Genomic DNA, 20,606 nt, shown 5'->3' on the forward strand with positions numbered 1-20,606 from the left:
GATCGAAAGCGTATCTACACGGCCATTACCGTACAACGTACAACAGCTTATTAAAGTATCTCGTATAGCTGCTGATTATTTCAAGCTTTCTCACTAAAATAGACACCTGTCCTAAACCAGGAGTCCCAAAATTGAGAGCCCGGAGAGCTGCCATATATATCTGAGGTTGGAGTAGTTTAACACAGCGGTCAAACGTCAGTCATGCGCGAGGCAATTAACGTTAGCCGGCCCACTATTTGGCTTGTGTGATTAATTGTAAACTGTGTGAGACAACTTGGTTGTCTTCACGTCACCTTGTCATCACAACGCCCGTACTTGCGCAGACGTTTGACTGTTTTTGTGGGATAGCTTGGGAAGTTCCATCTTCCCCTTTAAAAAAAAAAAAAGACCCGATAAGTGACAACTAAACGTGACCAAACCTGTAGAGCCGGACATGAAGTAGTCGTTTTCATTCTATGTCTGCTAGTTTCACAATCTAGACGAAAACTACTTTTTCTCTTTTTCCTTCGAGCACATCTGGCGAGCTGCTGTCACATAAGTTACTCATTTCTTTTTCTTCAAATATCTCGCTATTGCGTGACACTTGAGTTCGAGAGTTCTTAGACATATATCGCGACATGCTTGAAGCAAAGTCCGACTCATTTCTGCAAAGTCTCCGGGGGAAGCAGTTTTTTCGAAACTCAGTACTCATCGCAAATAAAATAAATGGGTTTAAAACGTGTTTGATATAAAATATGAGAATTGTTGAGACGTTGCCAATCATCATACCATCCCTGTTTGCTTCCTTGTAGGATGCACTAGCGAACTCATAAACTAGCATGAAGATTCCCCGCGGAATAAAACAGACTTGAAAGACAGCCACTAAAATGACCAGCATTTTAACTAAATGTGCCTTCTTTCGGATCTGATTTCTTCGTTGTTCCACAGTTCCACTTCGTGTAATAGTTTGCGTAGAAGCGTCCTCTTTCTTCATGGTTGCAACAATTTTGATGTAAGTGACAGTTTGCATTATAAGAGGTACCAGTATGAAAGCTGTGACGAGGAACACTTCATAAACTTGGCGACCATGGATCGAGGGCCAAAAGGCTTTGCAATATTTTTTACCTTTATCTTCTACCTCCTTCAAAACTAAGGCCAGCGGTAAGCCTATTGTCAAAAAGCATGCGCTCCAAATGATCGCTATGGCAATCTTGGCTGTTGAAACATTCAGTTTGGGCTTAAATGGCGTCACGATGCCGCGGTGTCTTTCCAGAGCTATCACGGTATGCGTGACAGCCGAAACACATACAATCACCTCCTGGAAGGGCGCCAGGAAGCGACAAAAAAATTCACCCAGTGGCCAACCGATAAACAACTCGGCCATACGTAGCGGGCTAAGGATCAAAGCCACAAGAAAGTCTGCGAGGGCGATGTTTGTAATGAATAGATTACACGGCGTCCTCATACTCCGCCTGGCTGCAATAGTGGCAATAACTAGGATATTGCCTATTACACCAGCTGTGATAACGAACGCAAACAAGCTAGCATAAACCACATTTATGAAATTCCCACTCGGTGACTTTTGGTTTGTTGGTACCAGCTGAGTAGCATTTGGCGTCGGAGAATACACAGATGTGTTCGCCGTTGGCGGGAATCTGTACCCAGTTAGGTTGTTCATAGCGTCCAGGATGGCTAAATTCACTCCAGAATAACTGCAAAAAAGTACAATTTACTGTTGTTAGCTGGAAAATTATTTATACAGTTTTCAATTTTAATGCTTTGTATTTGCTCTAAATTGTTAGTTGACAGAAGAGGAGATTGACATGTTTAGCGTACAATTTAATAGGCCTGTGTCAATAGTGAATAGTGATTAAGATGAAAAGCCATTGGCCATTCATGTTACCGATCTGTCTGGCTTTTTATCAAGGAGGGTGAGTCAGCGTTGTAAACCAGCGGAAGTACGCTTGCATGAAAGGCCATTCATTTTGCTGACCTCCACGCGTGAGCGAGAGGCCACGCATGTTTGCGTGTCTGCCCTCTCGCATGCGTGGTTTTTGCGTTCATGTGCGTAAGTGCTATGTAAGACTTTGACGATAATTTGCAGAGTCGCTACAAATTTGTCACCGATTTCTTGATTAACTGTCTGTAGTCTCTTTGTTCAAATTCAAAGCGGTTCCCATAAATTTCATCTATATGGCTCACTGAAAATCCTGGCTTTCCTTTAAACTGAACGCTGTCAAATTTGAGTCCTAGAATGGAAATTGAACTTCATCGACTTTAACTTGTCCATCGATTTCGTCTTTGGTTTGAATCGGTGGGACGATGAAGGAGCAAGAAATGTATACATTCAGTGAAGAAAACACTCGGCCAGTATGCTCTTAGATAAATTAAGACAGTACAGTAGACGCCCAACAATTTTCGCTTTTTTTGCACAAGCCGGAACGAAGAGCCTAAGAGGGTGTGTGCTGTCGGACGTTAGCGGTTAGCCAGCCATTTCTACGTTTGCGGGTAACTTTATACTAAAACACGAGCACAGGTTGTGTTGTGGCATACACTTACTTCCCTTGATATTTTTGACTCGCATTCCGACATAAATGTTTAATTTGATAATTTTAGAAAGTCAATTCACCAAAAATTGTTCATAATGTTTTAAATTACCTTCTTGATGCCTTACTGATCTCAAGCCTGACGAAAATACAAAACATGTACCCGTTTTGTCTCCTTGAACTGAATTTTATACATCCTCTCGACTCCGCCTGAACTGTGTAAATATGGGCAGATCCCTGGTTCTCACGTTACTTTTGTCTGATATAGTATTTTCGTCAAGTCATCAGCGCGTACATGCAAATGACTCAATCACGTCAAGAAAAAGCCAGTTAGATAATCATCCGGACTGATCTAAAATGTGCCAATCGTTTGAGTAAAAAAACAAAACGAGTTTCGACAGTGAACCTCCCTGTAGGAGTTATTCACCCCCAACTGTGAGGTGCATTAGTGTATATTTAAATTAAATTGCAAGCTATATTTTTACTGATCCTACCTAGATGAAAAAATAAAAAGAAAACAAGAAATAAATAGCTGGTGTTCCCAATTTTGCCCTCGAACTGAATACCCAATTAATTGAAGTTTACGTAGTCTTAAGACGCCTGTGTTTTTCTTTCATTTGCATTCGTGCAAAAATCACAGCATATGATATGATAAACTCAGTACTTAAATGTTATTTTTTTTTTGTCCATTACCCTCAAGGTAATTACTGGGTTGTACTATGTTCTATTACGTGTGGAGCAAACCGCTTAATGGTTTACTTTTGAGGGAAACAAACCCTGCATGTGGTATATTTAACATTTTAATCGATTTACAAGAAAAATATTTATAACCTTGACATTTCTTTCGCAGTACCTTAAAAAGTTTGCTGTGCTGAGCACTAGAAAGGAATTTTCGAGCAAAGGTGCAAATATCCTTCGAGATTTAAACCGTTATAAATAATGGAGAGCTTGGCATCTCTTTTGTTCCTTTATTACCCCAATATTCACTGAAGAGTGTTCGTTCAAAATTCATATTTCATGCTGATGCGATTAGATATTGTTTTTACCATCATGTGAAAGTTATTTTTTTTAAGTAAAGATTTAGACCAAACATCCTGCGGCACCGGATCCGAAAAAGATTATGTTTTTTCTTGACAATCGAAGGATTGTTGAACTGTAGTTTTTAGCTCTTTTTCGACGCCTTTACGTCTGGCTTAGTTTAATATTTTTGTATCTTTAGACTTTGAATTAATCAGCTAATAAAAATCCGTATCTTAAAGCACCTCAGCATAAGGAGATTAGTGTAAACAGCATAGTTGTTTTTAGAAAACCAGTTTTTTTATGAAAAATAATTGCTTTGTTTGTCGCAGACAAACTGCCAAAGACATCATGTTCATAATCTCAACAAGCTCTGACTAAGTTTGATTAGTTTCTTAGCTCGCAATCAAGTTCAGACTCTAAAAATTCAGCATAAGTCTATTGACAGACAGATGAAACGAATTGCCGTGGTTAATTTTGCAACGCGGAAGTAGTAAGACCAGACAAAAATAAAAGCTTTGTCTGGAGAAAAACATCGATTGCAATCTGAAAAAGCTACAAACATTTCGCTGATATCTTTCATATTTTGAATCTGACGAGGTTCTGAAAAACGCTTAATATACGAAATTCTGGACTCCTTTGCTGAACAATTGACCGCTTTCCTAGTGGAGAGGAATGACCGACCACAAGGGCTTTTCGTTGAGGCAGAGGCATTGATCTGTTACAAGTCGATAATTTACGAGTTAACTTTGTAGCACAGAGCCTGCCGTTATATAACTGGTAAGCTAAACTCTGTACGCTCTGTGATAATAATACTCTCTAATGATTGATGACTTTTTTATCCTTAGCAAGAAAATGACATTTCAGCGATCAAAGCAAGGCTCATGCTTAATTTATACGCTCAATACACGCTCGTAAACTTCTCTTCTCACGAGACGACTGAAGTTTGCGTTCTGCTTTTGCGAGATGATTATGAAAAAAGACAATTGTATCACAGTGATTGAATTTTTCCTCTGTGTAGATCCTGTTACTACTATTTCCATCTAAAACTGTTTTTGTTAAGTTATGCAAGATTTCGTTGATATAGCTTTTGATCTTCATTTGATGTTGGACTGATTGGAAATAAGTATTATTTAGTGGTGCAGTATTACATTACTGCGTAATTATTGTCTGTATTTTATGCAAAAGAAAGGAAATACAAAAATGATATTGTGTCAGGTGTTAGATGAGATCCAAAGCTTAAAAAAATCCTCAGCAATAACAGTTATTGACGCGATTAGTGTTGCATTAGCCTGCCGTTAGACTTAAAAATCAGTTGGATAAGTCTGGCAAATTTTGAAAGCAAATTAGAAGTGAACAGTCCAAAATAAAAATTTCCGATTGATTAACATCCACCGAAACACATATAACTATGTCGAATATAAAGTATATGAAAACCCGATCGGATATGAACTCATATATGAAGGACGTACCAAATGTATATACATTAAATCCTGGACAGACGAGTGGGCAAAACATCCATGCAGAACTGACATGTATAGCCAGCCAAATGACACTTAAAATAATAAAATTCTCCATTTATATATTTATGTTAACTCTATCCGTTTGAGATTGGTCCCAGAGCTTCAAAATGTGGATAAAAGCCTTTATGTTTATCATAAGTTAAGGGATACTTCTATCTCAGACAGATCCATGGGATAATTTCTCCATCCAATGGATGCCCTCAAATTAAAGCTGCCACTGTGTAAGTCTTAGTGGACTTAGTGGGCTTCCTTTGGTTTTGTGACAGCTCCCAAAATCGAAGAAGATTTTAGGTAAATAATTACAAACCACTTTCTTCCTTTCATTGACCATTGCCGATCCATTCCTAACGCATTCTCATGCCTTATTTAACCACGCTATGCCAGTCGTATCGAGAGATCGCCTTTGTTCATAATTATGGTAAATCAAAACAAATCACTCTGTAAAATGCTTTGAGCATATTGCTCAAATAATGTGTGAAACAAAACAAACAAGGAATGAAATTAGATTCAACACGAACCATTATTTTCTACCGTTTGTTTCCAACACCTCGAAGCGAAGAAACGAGCCAGTTAGTTTGGGACACTGAATTATAAGTTTACTGCAAAAAATAATAATAATTGTAACAAGTTGTACTGAACTATAAATTTCGGTTTTCTTTCCCTCCAAGAAGGGAAATTTAGTGAAACACTGATCAAGAGCTTTTCCTTTCTCAGAAGCACTAGGTTCTTTAAATCTTGACTTTCCATTTACTTTCACAATTTAACCTTACAAAGTCACAGTAGTGTTATTCTTTTAACATGGATCTCCACTACAACAAAATTAAAACCTTAGAAATAAAAGCTACGTACGTCAATTCATGCTGAGTATTATGCTGCGTTTCAGCATATTAAGCAAAGAACAAATCGCTTTAAACTGCATGACGTCTTTCGAGCCTATAGAAATTGTTGTCGCTACACTCTGCAGTTAGCAAGTCAGTGACGCACGACGAAGATGCCTTCATGCTCCAAAACTGTGACTTTAGGCTCTTTCATGCAGTATCTGTTCTTTTAAAAAACATTTCTGTTGTCGTATAGCTTGATTTAAGAAGGTGAAGGATTTCAAGGAATGAAAAGACATCGTTTGTAGTGAGCAATAAAAAGTTCTTGAAAAGTTCTACCTTAGTTTTTCTGTCCAGTGTACTTACACAACAACGACGGCATATGAGTCGAGACTAACTTGGTGGTAGTGTTTCTTTCTGCGATCTCATAAATTCATCGTCATTGAAGACAATCAGTCTTATAATAGGTTCGTAGGAATTAACAGGAATTAAGTGTAGGTCTTTGCAACGGCCACAAACTAAATTTGAAGAACACTCACTAAAATATCAAGTCCAATTGCGACAACCTCAACTGAGCTGTTCCCACAAGCGCGAGTCCTCTTTCGTTGACAACTGTGTCACATAAGCAGCTTTGATATCGACTTGCTAATATAGATGTCAGCTGATCGCGTGCTACCATTGGTGAAACAGCTATGACAGACACCTGGAGCCCTATCAAGCCTACACAATGCATTTTGAATTAACAATTCACATCTGCACCGTCCTGATCAATTCAATAAGTATTCCGTGTACACTGATTGTATAAAAAGACAATAAAGCAGTTATACCACAAAAAGCTGAGTAAACAATAGGAAAATTCAAAAACAGTCATGACTTGCTTAAATCAACAATGCCTTTTGAAGGTAATTGGTGTACTTGTTTTTCAATGAACATAATTGGTGAGATATGCGAAAACCTTTTATTACGCCATAACTAGAGATGCCACAATTGTCCTCAACTGAAGATATTAACTGTCTCCTGAAAAAGTCTAGCTTCATATAGCTATGAAACCCCAAATTTGCTCTTGGAATTTTTTTTTTTTTTTTTCATCCATGATTTCTGTGTTGACTTGCAGGCCTTGTTTTTGTTATGCAATCCAAACGTTTTGGATTTCACTGAGCTATGTAATACATGTAGCTTCTCTATGTAATGATTGCGATGTTAAATAAAATTACACATGTTAACCGTAGATTCTATATGTAAATAGTGAAATGGGCCGCTATAAAGACAACCGGAATATCCTCATAATTTTACGGAATTTTACGTAATCTAAACTTTCTTTTCGGTTGACTTCACTGCTGATTTTTTATCTCTTTTCTTCGTACTTTCTATAACTAAGAAACTGAGAGTCATTTTTGCGTCCATTTTTTGCATTTGAGTCGAACTGATCTCTTCCCGCTACTCCAGTTAGAACTGCCAGCTTTTTCATAGCGTTCGTGCAGCCGGAATGATCGCCTAGCAAGATGAACATGACTCACTCTAACCAATGCACGTATAATATTTTATCTTCACTTGCCTGCGTTAATAAAGCGTGATATAACGTCGCTCTCGATATCTGCCTTCATTTAACCAACAACTGTTCTCGACCAATTAGCGGGCGAGGACCTTTGCAGCCCAAAAATTCGATCATTTTAAACAATGATAGTATCGTATATGTTTATCTGGTCTACGGCATCAAGCAAACTCCAAATAATTACATTCGTTAACGAAGAAATCCATGTTGAATTTAAAAAAATATTTACCTTTCATCTGGGTGTTATTCACATCTAACGTAATACCATCTGCTTTGTGGCCGACCAAAGAAAACAGTTGCTATTTATAAATCTAAAATTTCAAACCATTTCGTTTAGTCGCTTATTCAATTTACATACATTCCTCAAACGCTGTTCTCATTCATGTTACTTGTTAAAATAAAACTCACTCTGTAATTTGATTGCGAACTGGAAGAGAACAGATGCCGAGGAAGCAAACAGAACTGCTCAAACGCGATCCCTCTCTATAACTGAAGAGAATGGTGAATATGGATCAACCAGTTTTTTGATGAACATGAAATTAAGCGATTATCGCTTTCAATGGAAGATAAAACAAGGCGGTAATCTTTGGTTAGTTACAAGATAGTCAAAATGGCACCCCAAGGATTACTGGGGTATGAAAATATTATTACACGAAATAACGTACAATTTTTTCGGCGAATTTGTATCACAGCTCTTATCACTTCTCTTCGTTGGGATTAAAATAACTTCATTTCATGAAAATTCTAGTTTTTTTAGACACGTCAAGAAGGAGGATATACTCACAGAATTAACTGATTTTAGTTTTGAATTCTCTTTGAATTAGGCACTGTTGATAGCATATCACAGGTTTTCCGATAAATACAACAGTTGTTGCAATAAAACAGATCAACTTTTTCTATTTCTTTCTCTTCTCTTTAATTTTTTCGCTATTTATTACCGCCTTACTTTTGAAAAATCCCCTTTTTTTGAGCGCATGTTATCTGTATTCCTTAGTGTGCTATCACCACTGCCGCTAAGGATTTGCCAAAAAAATTATTTGTCAAATTGCAGTAACGATGTACGTAATTTATTCATTTCACTTCGCGGAACAATGATTTGATTAGAAAAAGGCTTCAGTTATCTTAGGTCAGTTGTCTGTGATCTATTTTGAATTTTTAATCAAAACTGTATCTAATTTCGTTTGAGTGAAAAAGGACACCTTGCTCTGCTTTGAGTCCCAATGAAAACTCTTAATTTCTAATTATTTATCGTTTGTATTTTCCGCTCCGCTCAAATTCAGACCCACTCATAATCGTTGTTATTTATCCGCCAACGTTTATCTCCCTTTCCCTCTGTTAACATTTTTCAGATGATTCCCAGTTTGAACATAAAATAAAAGACGCCTCTTCAAACTTACTACACTTCTGTCATGGACCTTACATTTGATGGATTTGCGAATGTACCAAAATATAATGGAATTAAGCAATAATGCCCTTGTTATTCCCTGTCTAATTGAAAAAATTACAGTGTTAACCCATTCCCGAAATATGTAAATTCACATACCAGTTGTTGACAGCTGCCTTAAAGAGAGCCTCCTCCCTTTTCTAATCATAGTGAAAAAGGTTCTAGGATACTTTTGGTTTTTTACAAGAGGAATCGTAATTACATTGTGAGAACTGAATATTTACGAGTTTGAGGTTAAGCGGCTTATAAGAAATAATAAATGATACTTGAGGCTGGGAAGATAAGTTTTAAGTCCTCGAATTTTCCAAAATGGATTTCTTGGTGCGTTGTAAGCTAAATGCCATAACTAGAATACCTATGTGTTTGTGCACCAATTATTGCCACATGAATTTTGTGCACCGATTGCTGCGACTGCTATGAGACGATGTCATGTCTCGTCGCGTTTTTTGGTGACATATTAACTTTCTTTAACATGTCAGATAATTTTTTTAATAGTTTGAAAGTATACGTATTGAAAGTATCAGGGTACTTACCTAAGTTTAAGAGTTCGAATCCACCACTTAAGAAATCGCAAATGAAAGCGATGTCTTTTAAGGAGGCTCCGTTGCTCTAGTAAAGTTTATGCGTTAAGTTCAGCTATAAATTTTTCCTTCGGCTAAAAACATGAAGCAAACAGATATCTTCCGATTAAGCGTATGAGCTGGAAATAATATTCAATCAAAAGTAATCATTGGTATTACGCAAATGTGACAAGTAATAATTGGACGACCAACAGTATCACGTAACCAAGTTTATGCCAGTCTTAGTGGAAATTGATTACCAGATGGAAAACTATGGTCGTTTTTGCGAAGTTCCACTGTCAGATACTATGAGTAGGATTAACTCAACATCTCGGAAATAATTGCAGAGAAGAATGCCTTAAGGATACAGTCGTTACGGAGAAGTCTGTGATTTTATCATATAAATCACTTTAGGTAGTGTAAAGTTCCGGCGAAAAGTGCGATAGGCTCCGCGCAGACGCCACAAGGAAATTTAGCTATCGTACAAAGCAAATTAGAGAGTTCACAGACTCTTATCCCGTGCTGTGATGTTTCTGAGTGGAAATTATGTAGAAAGAACTCTTTCCCTTGGACACAGAGCTAAGTCCTTCGTTCAGTACAACAACACAAGTGGAATTTTGTTGCTAGTTCCCACCATTTTCTGTCGATTTTTCTGTTGCGTGATCTGAGGTTTTCAAGGAATTAGCAAAATTAAGTTTTCACAGTTTTGGGTTTCCTGTATTGCTTTTTAAATAATAAGCGAGAAATAATGGAAAATGAAATTCTTTCTTGCCACCTTACGATCAGCTCCACTCTGTTTGAAAGGATTATGAGCAATGAGACGAACTCTGAACATTCAATAAAATGGTTTTCATTTATTTTAGATAATGTGTCGGCCGGTATGGTTTAACTATTACTTTATAGAGACCTTACGAATCCTTCTTTTATTCATTTTAAACAGGTCAGATGTTTTCACGCAGAATTTTGTATTTTTCCCTGTTGGAAGTTCAAAACTTTTAAGTGAACAATATGCGATAATATAATGTCAAAAGACCTTTTTTTCGCAAGAGCCGGTTTGTGAGATTTGGATTTTAATCATTAAAAACCTACTTTATATAGTTCGATATGTTTTTGTAAATAAAAAGGAAGTGTCCACAGCACATATTTCATTAAGAAAAATCTACAAATTTAGCCCACGGAATACAAGCTTAATGAATAGAATATCCAGGATATTATCTTGGCCTAATCCAATATATCATTAATAAAATCTACTTTTAAAACTGGAAACGTTATTAGCCAGTGTTCATTGAAGAGTATCAGTTGAAAAGTGAAACTTTCGGCGAATTTTTCTCCTCCTAGCTCTTAGAGTAAAAGTATTATTAGATGCCTAAAGATTTGAAGAAACAACACTAGTCAAACCAATTCAATATGGTATTGTTACATCGTGAAAATTTATTCTTACGTAAGAAGGGTACACAATAGGGAGAATAACGGATAAACTAATTGAAACAGCTTTCAATTTAGTTTTTTAGTTTTTGATCATCAGTGGCACATTACATACCTGTAACATCTGTCAAATTTAGCCAACTTCAGCTTAAAAACTTCATAAACGTAGACAAATGAGAATTATGTATGACACAATTTCAGTGCGTACTGCTGGTTGACTTACTGACTTTTTTAAGCGAATGAGAGTACATTTCATGTAGCAGAATAAAACGCCCACGTAGAGAACTAATCACTGATTTTTAATTTCACTTTCTGTCTACGTGCAGTGGTACCAAATTTAAATACCGAAATTCTAATAAATCGTATAGAGATAGAATTTCAGGTAAAATAATATCCCATTAGTTTGTAAATGTTACGGTTCTTCGACCGGTAAAACAGTAATTTAATCAGTGACTATAGATAAAATAGAACTTGATTTCCATCTCTATTTGTTGTTATATCTTTATCTTCTTTCTTTTTTGTTTTTATTTTGTTTTGATTTATTTGAGAAAACAACATACTTTTAATGCATGGCAAGTCTCCAACCACGAAAGCTGTGTTATTACCCGAGTCGAATTATTTTGTTGTATTTTTTTCAGATCACAATGACTTTTTGAATTGAAACGTTTACGAATACACACCTTCGATTCTGATTTTGCAGTCTGAGTCACAAATATTGGATCTTCTAAATATATATCAAATAGGATATTGACTTTTTCTCTATTACATTCCTGTATTTTCTTAATATTGTCTTAGTCCGTGCATCGTGATCAACATGTGATTGAAACAGCAGAAATTAATTGTCATCTGTCCCATCAAACTTGCGATTTGTTTTCAAACTGACTAAAATGAGTTATCGTATATTGCATTCTCATATTGCATCACAATCAAATTCAGTTAATGTTAACGAAAATCAATGAGACTAGCTCTAAACACCGAGACCGTGTTACTACTGTTTAACTTCACATATTTGCTGTTAACCACACTAAAACGCTTACGATCTTCAACAATAAACGCGTCTCAAGTTTGACAAATTAAATCTGCCCACGAAATACTTGGTCGATCAAAAGTTTTTCAATTGGAGACAAGGATACGAAACATTTGACTTGCCAAAGCTCGGAATTCAAAAGTCTGGAATATGTTTTTAAAATTCTAGAGCACGCAGTCGTTTTCAATCTTTCCTTGTTGAATTATCCAACAGAACTGTTTTCATTTGATTTAGCGCCCTCCGGTTAAAAGTCGTCTGACCGCATATTTTTTAACAGTTTCATGTCACCAGGTTAAATTGATAGAGCACCATGCTCGAACGAATGATTAAGTATTCACTTTATGAAAAATCGCTCTAACCCAATCGACCTTCAATGAAAATAACTTTAAAAATTTTCAGTGGAGTTCGAAGTTACTCCAGGGAAATAAGATTGAATTCTGCACCTGCGTCAGTTCTATTTCCATTTTCCACAAATCGTAATTTGTTTAGTTAAGTTATCATATTTAAAATCATGTCGATATTTCTCGCTGAAGAGCCATTAACTATGGTCTAAGCAAGATAGGTCAAGCTAAAAAGAATTCTTCATCTCCTCACCTTTATGGGGAGTTTACACTGCCGACACAGTTATCATTCATATGGTTGAAAATGTTGGAGGGATTGACAGTGAATACCAGTTTGGTCAATTTGCATGTTGAATGAGGTGTCAGAGATTCTAATTTACGCTTTTTTAAAATAATAAGAAAATTATTGTTTCGTTGTAAGATAGTGCTGTTTTATTTTATCTCTGTCTGTGATCTGTATCACAAAGGCAGCAATCAGCCGTTCAGAACCGTGTGGTGCCATTTAATTTACAAGTCATTTTCAAGTTGCATCAGATTCATGTTTCATTAACTGGACAAAGATTTCGCACGTAAGACTCGGTTCTCTCATCTTCTGATAAATTTGTCTGTTTACTCAATTAGATACATATATAACTTTGGAAAATTTTCACTTCTTACATAAATCAGAAAAAACTGCGACGATTGCCTTCGAAATTCATGCTCCAGCTCTAAAAGAAGTTTAGCGACGGTCGCAAGATGAAGTTTTGAGACAATTTCAGTTGTTGCGGGATTATTAGCCACTTTAATTTGATGGGAATTAAGCTGATCCTATTCATACGTGCCCTTATAATTTTGGCATTTACATAAAAAACGAGAATTGGACTAAAGTTTTCATTTTTTGTGCTCTTATTATTGTACCTTAATGGACGATATCAAATCTATTCGATAAGATACGTTTTCTTTTCAGGAAAGCCGGGAAAGCCCATTGCGCAAGACCGTAAGAAGACTACTCACCTCGTGTATTCTGGATTAAAGTTGAGTCCAAATCAGTAAGCTGAAGATATAAAAAAGAGAATGACAACATGATTATTACAAGAACGACTTTCGATATGACTGTGCTGTACCCGGAGAACGAACAAATACTCGGTTTCCGCCTGTTGTGAAATACAGCATACATGCAGTAGATAGCGACGCGCAGTTTTGGCAGAAGATAGGGCCTGGTTTCGTGGCAAAAACTTAACGGGTTACTGATATTTCATCTGAACAAAAGATTGTCAACATTTCAGCGACGTCATTTGAGTTACATATGGTATGCAACAACATGACAAAAACACTGGCGCAACACCTAGGACTACAACTGCTGAAAAATCTATTTTATTTCGAACTATAGACCATAATCTCATTGTGATTAAAGCCGGGAATCACACCACCAGTCAATGAATAGTTGTGTATCTAATTATCTAGCAAGGTAAACTTTTTCAATGAAACATACCTGCCTCATTCAATTTTCGCCGCCGCCGAATAGTTTATATTGAAAGTACAAAGCAGAGATCCCTAAGTAAACTCAACAGTTTATCAACTCTGCCTTTCCTATTCGTTTCATTTAAAATGACTTTCTATTATTTTTTATTTCCTCTGACTTTTTATTTCAAACTTGACATAAAGGCCAATCCCTGAGACATCCGTGACACGATATTTTAAAATCGCTACAGCTTTGTTTCATTTTTTTTTATTTGCCCCACTCAACTCGCTCTATGTAAACACTGTGTGCTTTACAGGATTGTATCAAATGCCTCCTAATTCCAGTAGATTTGTGCAAATGAAAAGTCGCCATTAAACGGAAGAATTATCTTAGCAAGTAAAAGAATCTTAACATAAATACAAGAAACAAGGAATCTGAAACTTAAACAAGGTGTATCATGAATTTGGGATAATGAAAGTGTCGAACTAATCATATATTTTTCTTTCTTTTCTGTGATTCTTTCGTTTGAGATGTGTTGCCTTCCATTATATTAACGCTTTCATCTACAGTTTTTGCACTTGTGATCTCATACTTAAATCTCAAAATTGAAAAAGGGAAATTTTCATTAAGTTTTTCAATAACAATATTCCTTTTTAATTTACTTTTGAACAAACTTTTTGATGTCGGTTAGTATGGCATTTAGTCATTGCTTCTTATCTATTTGTTTCGGTAATGATGCCAATATGAATTGTGTTTGGTTATAGCTCGATCTCAGGTGCAAGATATATCAATCACTTTGCCAAGTTAACATTTAGTGATTTTTTGAGGTGTTAGAAAATCCACGTCTTCCCTTGAACACTATTGATTTGAGTACCAAAACGGCTATAAAATGAACTTAATAATATATTAATGAGCTGCTGTTGTAAAGACAGAGAAGGAGATGCATTTACTCGTGAGAATATCAGAGAAAAAGAGTAGAATATTATTGATACCACTTGGGGTGATCCTAGAATACATGTGAGTTCGAGCGGAGTTTTGTGTTTTTGTGGTTTTGAACAGTGCATAATTCTGCCTTTCGCTGGGTCTCCATGCGAAGAACCATTGCTAAGCACTGAGCATTCCTCACTGTTTCTCACCTTCAATTTTGGATTTGTGGGAGAACAGGTTATATGCAATATATATGAATCTGCCCAAGAAAGCTCCACGAAACACTATTTTTTGTTATGAAGAAATGGGGATATAACTGTACCTTGTTTTCTTCAAATTTCTTAGTAGATTTTTTTCCTATTTCTGAAAAATTTCCCAACGACGAACTCAACCGAAAAGCTGGGTGATCGTCCAGGTTGTCCTTCTTCAGTGCTCGCAAACACAGGAAACTCATCAAAACTTGAAAATGTCCTCAATAAATACCCCCACTGATTGATAATTGTGTTTGACAACATCTGCTGCTCTCGATTCTTTAATTGAACGAGGGATGAACTCAAACTGTAACCGCGGCTCGGTTTCCACCGCAACTTAACACTTAAATGAAATCCGTGAAATTAAACCTTTCTGCGGTACATATCTAAGCGCAATTTTAAACAAGGGATTAAAAGTGACTAGCTTTCGTCTTTTTATTTGCATTCTGTGGGGACGAAAGCTCTGCATGTTTTGATACTGTTCCACAGGAGTTTGAATCCAATATTTTTCCTCAAAGCGCACGCTGCGTTTCTTATCTTTTAATAAATTGTTTTCTTGCTTGGATAGAATTTTTTTGACATTTCCTTCGTCAATCTCTTTTGAACGGTGCTGGGTGGTCCACAGAAAATTGGTAGACGCTGTGTGTTTCTCACCACTTTAGATTACACGCACAAAAATTATTTTTGTTCATAGTATTCAAACACGATGTACCATGTTGGTAAATGTTTTCCAAACTAATACAGTTACTATAGTAGGACGGCCCTTTGGCGGACATATTTCCTGTGAAGCGAACAGGCATTATCTAAGTTTCACGTAGAGTTAAATACAAAGATGAAGAATACAGATGAACAAAAACAAGGCCAACGAGAAACCTTTGCGAACAGAGGTAATCAGTTTGGCAGATGAACTGCAGTAACCCCTACGCGTAAGCAATTCTACAATAAACTGTTTTCCTCAGGAAGTTTGTTACCAGGATACGGGAAGATATTACTTCAGAATCAATCAGAATTCACCCGAGGACACCCGTAACGAGTTAACGACATTTAAAAAAAGACATAAAATTAACTTCAAGGGATATTTGGAATGCCATGGTTAACTTGTTTAAAACTGAGCTGGACTAGGAATCAGAAGTCATCCACGCACGCTCAGCTAACAACGTAAAAAATACTTTCAGCTCTCATTTGTGAAACTCCTGAGGTGTGAGCGTGATATTTCAGTTGAAGCATCACTGAGAACTCATGTATAAATTGAATTTCCGGAATGGTCTTGCAGTGTATACTGCTAGCTACTATACTTTGTACAAATTTTGATGAATCAGTGTAAATTTCGATCAAACTGAACTTATCTAACAATGTAATTGGTGTTTAGAGTTGTAAAACTTGGGAACTATATGACAAAATTGTAAGTTTGGGGAATGGCAGATGTTAAATTCGTTTTGATTTTGAGTGAATCCCGGTCCAAGACAGGCAAACTATAGGTATAATGTTTCAGGCATTCGACCTCTCGGTCCTCTGTTTACATAGTTGCAAGGTAGTCAAAATAGGGCGAATTCGTGCTACTAAAACGCAAAAGTTTCTCAAAGAGTTCAGTAATTTAGTTTGGCGTGATAAACTTCCTAAAAAACCTGATTAGATAATGATTTCATTATCTATAGCCTCGACAAATCATATTTCGGGAGGTACCACCAAAGCAGAAGTCACGGGCGAACCGAAAAAAAACCAACAAAACAAAATCAAATAAACAAAATTATACATACTGTTAATTTGCGCTAAAACATCGATTCATCTTTTAGGAGAAATATCAAGAGATGAATACAAATACTTAAAAAATGTCTACATTTACCACCACTGATTTAGAAGCAAATTTATGAAACATTTATAACGAACAACAAGGAAACTTTAAATTATCATCTCGGAATCCAAAGATCAGTGAGCGTAAACTTTATCTCTTTTAATTGTAATAAGATATAGCAAACTGCAAATTTATTAGTATTCCATCGATTTTACGTGGGATGGAGACGGATCAAATCCCAAATATTGCTGTTGTTGTTGATTTGATTGCTATTGTTGTTGCTGATGCGTTTTTTTGGAAGTTTTGCATGGCCAAAGATGACCTATTTCGTCATATGCACGACTATGGTGTCACGATTGATGAAGAGATACTATTACAAGTAAAAAAATGAAGAAAGACATAGATCTCTGAATGAGTTGATTCTTCTAAAGATAGAGATAAGAGAAAGAAAGAAAATAAGAAGAAAGAAAGAAAAGAACAAACAAAAGCACATTTTTTTAATGTGGCTATTTTGTTATCCAAGCGTGGAATGAAAATGTTTTTAGATTATTTCGCTTGAGCTACAACTACAGCAGGTGACAGTCAGCAGCTCTACAAACTCGGACCTTTTGATCGCATATGACTCGTCGATTTAAATTACTTGTGTAACATTTGCACACTGCAGTCTCATCGAAAATTTAACCAATTCAAAAGACAGTTGTTGACATAAAAAAACGGCTAATTTTCTGAGATACACTAAAATAAAGCTTTTACAAACAATGTCAAAAAATATCCGTGGGTGAATAAGATTTGTTTTAGATTTTATCAGTTCTGACACTGGAACATGAACAGTTTTAAACAAATTTTAATGTGATAAACTTAGATTAACATGTGAGTCTCAATTCGAATCATTCCTTTATGTTTCCTAAACCGTGAGCAGTTCAGATCAATATCAGAGTAATATCCTTGATTTTTAAAGACGTTGGGTAGGTATATATTACGCAAATTTACAATTCTAAATTCCCAATACCTGTATAATAAGTCGATTTTGAGAACGGTTCTTCCCAACTGACTTGTTATAAATGCGTTACCAGGAACCTGTGGGCTCCTGGTGTTACTCTCCTGCTGATTGTTCTGATCTTCAATTTTTCTGAACGCTTACAACGTTGTTGAGGAGTTAAGTGGTTTCTCCTCACATTTGAATTGTCTCAGACAGTTTTGAAGACACAAAAACTTTTCTAGAAGTAATGAGTTGTCGTTGGCGAAAATTTTTTGTTTTTTTAATTTATAACTAAGCAATCATACACATGCAAATTTTCTTAACCATTTGTTCTCTTAAACAATCAATCCTGATACTTTGAAAACGGCCCAAATTTAAATTCTACTCGTCACTTTCGCGTTCCCATCATCATTTTGGATAATAAAAGATTTTGAATTCTGCATTTTTTACTCCCCGAATGTTTCAGTGAAAATCACCGATCTATTTTGATAACCCTATGGATTTGTAGGCCAATACAATGTTGTTCTCTAACGTTTTGATTAAAGATTTATCAATCAGTTCGTGGAGCTTGATCGCCTTCTTTACATATGTTATTAACAATAATAGTTACAAATTGTAGATCGATCGGCTACTACAGCCTATAGCTAACGCTCGCTCAAATTCTCAAGCTGGTTTATCGTCCATTTATATTCCCTTTAGACTTAAGTAACTGTGAAAATCACTACAATTAGTTTTCCTGGTTAGAGACTAGCACGGCTTCTCCGAAGTTGCTTGATCACTAAGAAGAAATGTCAATAAAACGGACATTAGTCTAGCTTTCAATAACATAGCTTGCCAACTCTGAAGAGAGCTGGTTCTTGCCAAGAATATTTTTATCTATGCATGTTTTCGTTAGGTGATCTGAAATGTTATCTCCTGCTCCGGAAATCATCCTCATCGGACACCGGTAATGTCCGCGCAGAGCTTCGCATGGTAGCTTGACGACTACTCGAATAACGGCTGCCTCGCATGAACTGCAATTGTTTGCCTCCCGATGAACAAATGTTTAAGCAACCGGAACGAAAATCTTGCTCATCGCTAAAAGATTACTGGGTTGATCACGTGCTTGATGTAGTACCTCGCCAATGTAATAAGGTTTACATAGTTGAAGTCTGGCTTCGACTTTGTTTCTGGGCTAAATTCAGTCAGTACATGATCACACCACGAGCAAGATAGCAAATTTGGAAAGCCACATCAACACCACTAGAATCCTAACCAGGTGCTTTTTCTGTCGGAGGCGATCATTTATCGTTTTCCCTCATGGAAGAGTTCGGCAGAAAGGATTCACTTCTCGCCTCGATTTCGTCTTTTGCTCTGAGTAAACTGGATGATGTCAAAGTATGCCAGACTCTGAACCACTAGTGGTAAGTTATGAACAAAATCACCAGATACATCTCGTACGCGATTCTGTCACCTTTATTGGAGAAAACTGGAAAAACAATAGAACTTCCCATCGGGAACAAAGTGACCTTGATGAAAAGTATCATCGGAACACCGGCTGTCACATAACATGCCACCCACACTGCTGGAACTACCATACTGACGCGTCGGAGAGTACGTGTCGGCTTGAAGGGCGAGACAATGGCTCCGATGCCTCTCCATAGCGATCACGGTCTGTGTGACTACTGAGACACATACGAAAACATCTTGGAGGGGTAAAATATTTGACACAGCACATCACCGAAAGGCCAACCATGATAAATTTCGATGATCCTTAGTGGTGCCGCAAGAACACAAACTCCCAAGTCTGCGGCACAGATGTTTGCGATTTAGTAAATTGCATGGTGTTCTCATTTCCCGCCAACGAGAAAGTGTCGCTACTATAAGAGCATTCCCAACAAACCAGCCACGATAATTAAGGAGAAGAATATCGTACCAAGGATAACGTACAGTTTAGGCACTCCTGCGAACGGTGGCGCATTTGGTGTCGAATTTGACGGAAACCGGGTGCTAGCATTGATCGTCAAATTCCACATATGAATTGTCGAGTTTGCAGTCATTCTGGTAGCACTTCGCCCGATATATTCGGTATTATTTGTGTTTTATACGATCTAGAGCTGCAGCAAATCAGATCAACTGCCTTCATCAACAAAGTGAAGTTAAAATCAATTTTTTGGTGCTGTTACGTTTATATTTAACTTGTTATGTGCGGAGGCGGCACAAGATCGATTGCTTTGATGTCAAAAAGAAGAATAGGCGACGGATGGACGTATGTCCCATAAATGACAAACCTTCACCTTGAACTGAGACGTTAATGAAGATATCTGACTGCGCCCTTCGCAAACGTAACTTTAGAGGGCAGTCCTTCAAAAACTTCTGTTAACAAAATAGACATTCTGCCTGTTTCTGCAAGAGTTGCGCATCAAACAAGTGTGATTTTAAAATCGTCATTAATTTGCAACGCTTGAAGCAAAAAGGGATGGGTATTGTCAGTGAAATGTTGATGTGATGTGCAAATAGTATTCTACCCCAAACAATTTGATGTGAAAACCTGTTTAATTAGTTTTGTCTTCTCACACTCTCTGGTAATTTAGTAAGGATGAAATTTCATTCTAGAAGATTTTAAAAGATAGTGGAAATTGTAAAGGAGGTTAACATGAACATTAATCAAGAGATCGCGCGGAAAACTGTGTCCGCATTGAGATAAATTTTCCTGGCGCAGATGTGCGCCAATATGTAAACTTTTTTTCCGTCTCGTTTATTTTGTCGGGACTTAAGTACACAAAATATCGTTCACCAGCACTCCTCTTATTACTGCCCTAAGAGAGCAGGGACTGAGTTTCCCAACCCTCTTTTGCCATTGTGGATTACTATATACGACGACTAAAAGCTTTTATGGACGGCTATAAATGCGGCTAAGGTTTTTAATGAATGATTAAAAAAACAATGATATATTTCGAGACAGTCTTCAGTGGGTAACTTCAATCAGTAATTTGCAATTTTTT

The 20,606-nt window shown here is 36.7% G+C and overlaps 1 protein-coding gene and 1 pseudogene across 9 annotated transcripts in view; both read right to left on the minus strand.

Moving 5' to 3' along the window:
- Window positions 1-451: 451 nt before the first annotated feature.
- The window catches only part of LOC131778283 (neuropeptide FF receptor 2-like), a 32,535-nt gene continuing 12,380 nt past the window's right edge, over window positions 452-20,606 (minus strand). For 2 of the 9 annotated variants that reach the window (XM_059094684.2, XM_059094682.2), the window contains exons 2-3: window positions 13,226-13,265; window positions 452-1,691 (exon numbers count right to left, since the gene is read on the minus strand). In XM_059094684.2, the coding sequence (XP_058950667.2) occupies window positions 476-1,657 (1,182 nt within the window). In that variant the 5' untranslated portion in view covers window positions 1,658-1,691; window positions 13,226-13,265 and the 3' untranslated portion in view covers window positions 452-475. The other 7 variants (XM_059094686.2, XM_066160988.1, XM_059094689.2 and 4 more) reach the window with 7 other exon arrangements.
- Window positions 18,531-19,969, minus strand: LOC131778284 (neuromedin-U receptor 2-like; annotated as a pseudogene).

Source organism: Pocillopora verrucosa, chromosome 14 (assembly GCF_036669915.1).
Source record: "Pocillopora verrucosa isolate sample1 chromosome 14, ASM3666991v2, whole genome shotgun sequence".
NCBI lineage: Eukaryota > Metazoa > Cnidaria > Anthozoa > Scleractinia > Pocilloporidae > Pocillopora > Pocillopora verrucosa.